This window comes from Panthera tigris, chromosome F2 (assembly GCF_018350195.1).
Source record: "Panthera tigris isolate Pti1 chromosome F2, P.tigris_Pti1_mat1.1, whole genome shotgun sequence".
Lineage (NCBI taxonomy): Eukaryota > Metazoa > Chordata > Mammalia > Carnivora > Felidae > Panthera > Panthera tigris.
In genome coordinates, this window is record NC_056676.1 from 10,321,781 (window position 1) to 10,330,266 (window position 8,486).

At 42.9% G+C, this 8,486-nt stretch overlaps 1 protein-coding gene across 4 annotated transcripts in view; it reads left to right on the plus strand.

Annotated features, from left to right (window-relative positions):
- UBXN2B (UBX domain protein 2B) overlaps nucleotides 1-5,311 on the plus strand; it is a 29,058-nt gene extending 23,747 nt beyond the window's left edge. Inside the window, exons 8-9 of one of the 4 annotated variants that reach the window (XM_042972823.1) lie at nucleotides 1,803-1,979; nucleotides 4,253-4,338. In XM_042972823.1, the coding sequence (XP_042828757.1) occupies nucleotides 1,803-1,938 (136 nt within the window). In that variant the 3' untranslated portion in view covers nucleotides 1,939-1,979; nucleotides 4,253-4,338. Of the gene's footprint in view, nucleotides 1-934; nucleotides 3,010-4,252 lie in introns of those variants that run through there. The other 3 variants (XM_042972820.1, XM_042972822.1, XM_042972821.1) reach the window with 3 other exon arrangements.
- Nucleotides 5,312-8,486: the final 3,175 nt, after the last annotated feature.

Genomic DNA, 8,486 nt, shown 5'->3' on the forward strand with positions numbered 1-8,486 from the left:
GGTTCCTCATCCAAATAAAACTATGCGACATGAGCAGAGGAATAGGAAATTCATTAGATACACTTTTTAAGTATGTTTTTGACAGAAGGAAAATAAAAGGGTCATAGCTGTGTGAAAGGTCAGTGTTAGAACATCCTCTGTGAACTGCTCACAGACTAATGCAAATTCAGGTATCTCTCCAGAATAAAATTGTTAAAAGTTGCAGTTTTGCACTGTTGCTAAAACCATGTAAGTGGGATCAAATTTGGTTTAATATAGTATATATAGTAAAACTTTATTTGGACTTTACTCATTTAAAAATTATAATTCTGATTGGAGTTAACTTTCTACTTAGCAGATTCTTCATAATATAAATTTGTGGTGTAGATAAAGTATAATTGTGCTGTTGACAAGCACTGTCAATAAACTTTTCAATGTCATTTTAACATTCATTTGTACTTTTGTTGTACTCATTAAGGTACCATTTTTATTTGTTCATTGATTCCCTCTAAGGGATATATTTGTAATCTTAGTTGAGTTACCAGGGATATGTGAAAGTCATTTTTTAAAATGATCCTTATGACTTACACCTTTGGTGGTTATAAACTCATCTCGACCCAGGCCACTCAAAGTACCTTTTTCTGGGCCGTCTGCTGCTAAGATATTTTATACTCTGAAAAAAGTGTTAATAACATTGTTGACATTTATTTTATGTATAAAACACCTAAAGATTATCTCTGTTTACAGTTAAAGGAAGCATTAGCTACACTCAGAGTGAATGCTCATGTTTTATCTATAGTCCAAGATAAATCCATCCATTGAAATAATGTACGTTTTTAAAAGCTACAACACATTTAAATAAGGGTTAGGACTTATCATCATCTAATTTTAGCTAAAAGCTTACATTAAAATAAAATTTTTAATATCACAAATCATTTTTGTCTTATTTCTTCAGGATCCTGGATGTCCGGGACTTTATTATACAGTCCCGTCCTGAATTTGCAACTCTTGACTTTATTCTTGTGACTTCATTTCCAAACAAAGAGCTAACAGATGAAAGCCTGACACTACAAGAAGCAGATATTCTTAACACTGTGATACTCCAGCAGCTAAAATAACATTGCTCCTACCCATGCAATAGCATGTAGGAAAGATAATGTGCCATAATAATAAGGAAAATGCGTATAGCATTAAGAAAACAAACTATTTTTATTATTTATACAGATAAATTTTGGTTTTATTCTCATTCTGTCTTCCAGCCTTAGAATAGATGAATTTGGACGAGGAATAGATTTTTGAGAGAAATATGTTTGAGGTTTTAGTTGCAGGGCTGGCTTATGTTGATAGCCTGTAAATGTCCAGGCAAACCAATTTGTTACATGCTCTGTGTTAATGTAACAACATTTGTTTGCAGAGAAAATGAACAAAATCCCATTTTGATAAATGCGTTTGGTAAAGTTTGCACTAAAGTTGCTGCATTGAGCAACAGCCATCAAGAAATCTTGTGATCAAATAGTTTGAAATTTTTTCTGTGTCATGTACTGAAAAGTATCTGTGTTCTGATTTTGAAATACGTTGATCGTATAATTATTCCTCCTATTAAGATTGTACGCATCCTTTTTACTGATTTAGCTATATTACTGTGTCAAAAAATACAGTTTGGCCTTGTATTTTACAGAACTATGACCATCATAAACCAGAAGCAAAGACATAAAGGCCAGCAGTTCTTGAGAAATCTGTTAAAGAGCACTTTAGAGTAATTACAATCCCTCCCAGAGCCTGTCTTGATCGCATTCATTTATTTATTCAACACATTTTTCTAGGGGACCCACTATATATACTGAACACTGTTCTAAGTGTTCAACCCAGAATGTATTCTACTCCAGGGCACAACGAGTGTACAAATTCAGAAATGTAAATTCCGTCAGCCAGACTGGATCTAAAGAACTACCAGCATAAATATTTGCATTTCTGCCAAAGCCAGCTGCTTCCCGAATGAGGTAGGCTACATCAGGAATGATAGAAAAGCTTTTTCTTTTTCCCAGATACCATTTCATCTTTGGTCACCACTCCTGGTTCGTTTTCTGTGGCTGCTGTAACAAATGACTACAGACTTAGTGGCTTCAAATAGCACAAATTTGTGATCTTGTAATTCTGTAGGTTGGATGTCCACCATGGGTCTCACTGGCTAAAATAAGGCATTGACAAGGCTGTGTTCCTTTTGAGAGGCTCCAAAGGAGAACCTTTTCCTTATGTTTCCGGCTTCTAGAGGCCACCTGCCTTCCTTGGCCTATGGCCCCCTTTTTACATCTTCAGAGCCAGGAATACTGCCTCTCTGACCCTTCTCTGTCGTTAATTACACCTCATTAACAACAACGGGAAGGGTTCTCTGCTTTTAAGGACTCATGTGATTGGATTGGGCCCACCAGATAATTCCGGATTATCTCCCCCTTTGTAAGGTCTGTGGTAACCTTAGCCGCATCTTTAAAAAGTCCCTTTTCCCACACGAAGTGGCACATCACAGCTTCCCTCTGGAGGCTCCAGGGGCTCCAGGGGCGAGTCTGTTCTCTGCCTCCTCTGAGGCTGCTGGCATCCCTCACTCTGGCTGTGTCCCGCCAATGCCTGCTTCTGTCCTTAGTCCTTTACTACCGACTTTACTTCTCCTCTTTCCCTCTTACAAGGACCCTTGTGACTACCTTTGGTTTACCTAGCATAATTACCAGAAAAGTCTCATCTCGAGTTGCTTAACTTAACCACCTCTGCAAAAATCCTTTTCCCACGTAAGGTAACACATTTATAGGTACGGTGATGGGAACAGGGACGTTTTGGGGGCCATTCTGACTACCACAGCCCACTCCTGCTTCAAGGATCCATATGCATCCCACAGAAAGTCACCCCATCCAAAGATGCTCGAAAGTGTCAGCCCATTCCAGCATCGACTTAGACTGCAAAGCCTTACCTGGATCCCACCGGTTCAGAAGTCCCACGCCTCATTTAAAATCCTCTAAATCAAGTGTGAGTGAGGGTCTGGGCATGATTCCTGGGACGCAGTGCTCTCCACCTGTGTACCTGTGAGCCTAGAAAAACAGTTATCTGCTCCCAAATAGAATGGTGGGACAGGCAGACAATAGGGTTTATAGGCATCATTCCTGTTCAGACAGACAAACGAGAAAAAGAGCCACCCATGCCAAGCAATTTAGAAGTGAGCCATGCGCACGCCATCAGGTCTCAAATCCCGGGTACAGCCTTCTGTGGCCCACAGCACCATCTAGGCTCGTGGTGTCCTCGCAGAGCCGTCTTTCCTTTCTTGTGAAAGGTGGCACCTGAGCAGTTTCATCGGCTTGTTTCTTACCTGTGGAATTGTGGGAAGTCTGACCGTCTTTCACTTCGTACCATCCCCATCCATTTCAACGTAAGAGAGCAGTAGCTGCCGGTATAACATCCGAAGAAACTTGGGGATCTTGCGTGCGTGTTACGAGGGTTCGGTCCAGTAGACCGGAGGCCCCTGCACAGAGCATTCCTAGCTGATCGCGTCTCCCTTTGTGGCTTTTTGTGAGAAGGCCGAGAGGATCCATGAGTCACACCCTTAATCTCTTCAAAGAACCTATAGTGTGACAAAAAAAATTCAGGCCTTCCTCAGGTATTAGCGAAAGGTTCCATAGCTGCACCCTCCTCTCTTTCCCCTGGGCAGGCTTTCCCGACAGGGAATCTCTTAAGGTCCTTTGTCATTCCGGTAGACTGAGAATCTGCAAGTCATTGTTGAGTCCTGTTTTCTTTAACAGGTATTTCCTCAATTTATCTGGCTCCTCTCACCTCTCACTGTAACTGGCAAGAAGAAAGCAGGCCGCATCTGGCCCACTCTGCTCGGAAATCTCTTCAACCAAACAAATGTCTTCGGTGCATCCCTTACAACTAATGCTTTCCACACGGCTGCTGACCCCGTGTTGCTAAGCTTTTTGCCACTCTGGAACCAGAATCTTTTCCTTCGGTTTCCAACAGCATGTTCCTCATCTCCTAGGAGCCCTCACTGGCAGCACCTTTAATGCCCTTATTTCCTCTAACAGTCTGTTTATGACGGTTTACGTAATCTCCATGGCAGTTTGGGTGTTCTCTGCCCTGCCCTTTACCTCCTTCCTGCCCTCATGAGCGTTAACGTGCGTAGATCCGCTCGCTGGCGGCACTCGGGGCCATCTTGCCTCTTTCTGTCGTGCTCCCGAAAGTTCTTCCAGCCTCTACCCGCTGCCCGATTGCCAAGCTGCGTCCTCATTTCTAGGTATTTGTTCCAGCGGCGCCCCGTTTCCAGGTGTCTGGGAAAGCACTATGCCAACTCACTGCCACGTGACGTGAATGCGCCAATAGGAGACCTGGGATCCACCTGCCTCGGGTGCTCCGGTCGTTTTCAGGGAGGTGAACTGACCCGTGGCGGAGGTCTTCCCCCTGGCAGGGCTGGCAGAAGTTCCACGGAGAGAAGTGTTATCTCACCTCCACGGAGAAGCTCGTTCTCAGTGTCACGAGGCGGAGTGACGTCATTCCTGAGTCTTCTCCGAGCGAAGGAAGCCATGCTCCTCGCCACTGACTGCTAACCGCTTGGAGGGTCTGGGAACGGATGGCAGGCTAAAACGCTTACCAGGAACGAGCTATGGTGTCACAGGAGCAAAATCGTCTTCCTTAGGAAGTCATCTGTTGGAACAAATGGACATTTTATACTAAAGGGCGTTGCCATGTTTTGGATTCACAAAACCCTGTAAAATTGTTTGAAATGCTATTCCTGTAGTTCCTTTTTATCGCGTAGGTCGCGTGCCTGTAGACGCACGTACAAAAGCCACTGCCATCTTTATATATGATAGTCTTGGACAATGTAGAAGTTAGGAGGGAGAACTGGGCATTCAGAACAACGCTTTCACACGTACTACGTGGCGTTTTGCTGCATTAGAGTCGTTTCCCCGAATTCTTTTTACTACTGGAGTCGCCGTAACCTGTAAGATCTATCATCACCCCCCAAAAAGATGCCATTACATCGAGCTGTTAGACAACCACGTGTGAGGGCAGTTGGTTTGCATGACATATGTAATCAAAGAGTTTAAGTGTCCGCTTTACCAATAAAGAATGTTTTCACTGAAAGTCATTGAAAATCCTTTTCAAAATCTCCTTGATTTGCAGGTTTATTTGAGTGACATAGATTAAAGCATGAATAGCCTTGCCTGTGCTTTAATTTCCTGTAGTGTACCTTCTTGATTGACAGAGAAGAACCGAATTGTAGCTACGGTATCTCAGTTTCCCGTTACCGTTGTTGTTTTTATTCCATCAAAATAAAGGTGCGAAATTTTCTGTATGATTTTGTATAAGTCTGTATAATTCTCTGTATTAATTTTAAGTATCTTTTAACTCCAAAGAAGTGATTTATAAAAGGAGCCCCAATGCACATGTGTAACTGTGTGTGTGTGTGTGTGTGTGTGTGTGTGTGCGCACGTGCACGAGCGTAGCACCCAAAAATTAACGGTTAGTATAGATAGCAACATAATCATGTTTAAGGCAACGCCTTTTCCTGCTTTGACCTTCGTGATGGAAGATTGTTTAAAATGAGCACGTGTCGTTTTATGCCTTCACAGTTGCTTTTTGGTTCATATTTCCCATCTCTGCAGAGTGCACCTTTCCACGTACCTTGTAGAACATTGTTAATTATACGGCGTGTCAGGCCGGAGTTTCCACGTTTAACATCTTTCCCGTTATGTTCATTTTTGTCTGAGTGGGAAAGGCTTGTTTCTTCTAATGTTAGCAGATTTTGTCATTTTTGTCCTGGGATTGGGAATGGTAAACGTGTAATTTTTAGTGTCCCATCAGAATCTGTGTTGATTAAAAAGTAGCAACTACAAATACTGGAAATACTCAGAACATCAGTAGGCTTGAACGTGAACGCATGAACATAGTTGAATCCGAGTGGAGGTCTTGCTCCCAGCAGCCTGGACTTTTTAGCCAGGTCTGGGCTTCTGAGCGTAGAAGGTAGTAGGGTAGAGTAGCACCTTATAGGAAGAAATGTTCATCCTCAGCGTGGATTTAACAGTCCCTGACATGAGGTGATAATTTTTATTAACATAGTAAAATTACATGCAAATAAATGGTTTAGATACACATATCATAAAATATATGATAACATGAAGGCTGGGTCTTTTTTCCCCCTTGAAAACACACTGTAGGGGCGCCTGGGTGGCTCAGTCGGTTAAGCGTCCGACTTCGGCTCAGGTCGTGATCTCGCGGTCCGTGAGTTCAAGCCCCGCTTCAGGCTCTGTGCTGACTGCTCAGAGCCTGGAGCCTGTTTCGGATTCTGTGTCTCCCTCTCTCTCTGACCCTCCCCCATTCATGCTCTGTCTCTCTCTGTCTCAAAAATAAATAAACGTTAAAAAAAAAAATTTGAAAACACACTGTAAATGTCCATAATGTTAGTAGATGTCACTGAAACGTTGTGTGTACATAGGTATTCTATGGCAATTCAAACTAATCTGACTTTATAATCTTTTTTTTTTTAATATTTATTTATTTATTTATTTTAAGAGAAAGAGTGAGCAGGATAGGGGCAGAGAGAGAATCCCAAGCAGGCTCCACACTGGCAGCACAGAGCCTGATGGGGGAGCTTCGAGATCGTGACCTGAGCTGAAATCAAGAGTCGGATGCCTAACTGACTGAGCCAGTCAGGCGCCCCTGACTTTATATTCTTTAATTAAGCTTGTGCGTGATTCATTTGCAATAAGGCCTATAGATAAATAAGTACTTGGGTTGAACATTGATTGAGGGCTTAGGAAGAGCAGGGTCCCATATTTGATAGGCAGATGTCACTCATGGTCAACATCCCTCTCTGTCACCCTGATCTCAGTGTAAATGTGACTTCAGAGAGACCTTTCGTGAGGCCTCAGTCTAAAATCACTCCCTTGTCTCTGTCACACTACCCTGTTTACTATAGGTATTAGCAATACCTGATATTTTCTCGTTAACTTGTTTGGCTTTTACCAACATCTAACATGGAGACGGTCTTTCCTGTACCCTGTCCCCCCTTTCAAGTGACGAAAGTAAAACTATTTAGCAACAGCTTGATGTCCTTTACCTAAGGGAAAACAATCCGTGGGTTGGGTGGGGGGTGGGAGGGTGGAGCGGGGAATACACAGCCTCACAAGCCCTGGAGACTGACCCCAAGGGATTTGGGGCAAGAGTGAGCCTTGTAGATGGTACAAGAGGCAACTGAGAGACAAGAATGATTGGCTTGGGTGGGGGGGGGGGGGGGGGTTGGTTCCTTACAAGACTGGCAGGGCCTGTTTTCCAGAGAAAGGTAAGCTAGCTAAAGCTGAGACAGAGGATTATGATTGGTGTGTGCTAGGTTTCCTTGAAGGGCATTTCCCATAAGAGCAAGCTTGGGTTTAAATTTGTGACGCAGGCCAGACCCCGGGGGCATCCTACATTTTGTGGATCCCAATATATGAACTCACTTTATCGCCCCAGATAGCCCGTGCTATCCACTGCTGGGGACATCACTTGGAGCTTAGAACAGTACCTTAAACGTAAAAGTCCTAAGTGGTTAATAAGTCACCAACCAGTGAATTAAGTAAGAATGGGACCCTCCGAATGTTGGAAGAATGTGTATATACATATTTTGAAACAGAGATTCAGAGGTGCTAACAGAACTGACACCGGTGACAGAAAACATTTGTCCAGATGTTTGGGTTTTAAAGGAAGAGGAACAAAGTATTGTACAGGTGGGAGGCTTGATTCATTTCCAGGAGCGGTGCCACCTATAACTCTAAGTGGATGGCCCCGGCATTTCCCGGGGTAGAACTGGGATAAAGAGAGCTGAAGAATAACGCCCTCCTGAGCAGCCAACAGTAAGAGAAACACCCGACATTGTCTGGATCCCAGTGGTAGGTGCTGTGATTCCACAAGTTCAAGAATGAGGAGGAACTTTGTTCTGTAGGCGTGGTTGAGACCCTCAACTCCTTATGTTCTACTTGATTATTCAGAAAGGTATGCTGCCCACCTGTCGTGTAATCTAATTGCTTCTAGTCTGATTTCTCTTATGGATTCTATCCTTACTTCAGAGTTAAAATACCACTAGCCTCTCAGTAGCTATTACTTAACTTGCTCCCTTTCACATAAAATGTTAGCCGTTGATGTTTTACGGTAGAATGTGATGCCTCGTCATCGTTTATCTGTTAACTTTAATACTGATACCTCAAAAATGCGAAAGTTGATTTTAATGAAATTTACTTGAAATTTACTTGAAATTTATTTAACTGGGAGTGTGCCGCAGTTTATGGCAACTCTCATCAACTGAAAAGCTGCAGAAAGTCAGATGATACTAGAGACGTTGCTTGCACATCGCTTGTGCCTTTGAAATGAAATTAGTGTGAGGAACTGTTTGTTGACTTTGGCTTGACTCTCACTTTGGCCGAACTGATAAAATTCTCACTAGTCACTTTATATCGTTCTTGTTCTCTAAATTAACTCCCATTGCCCAATCTTCC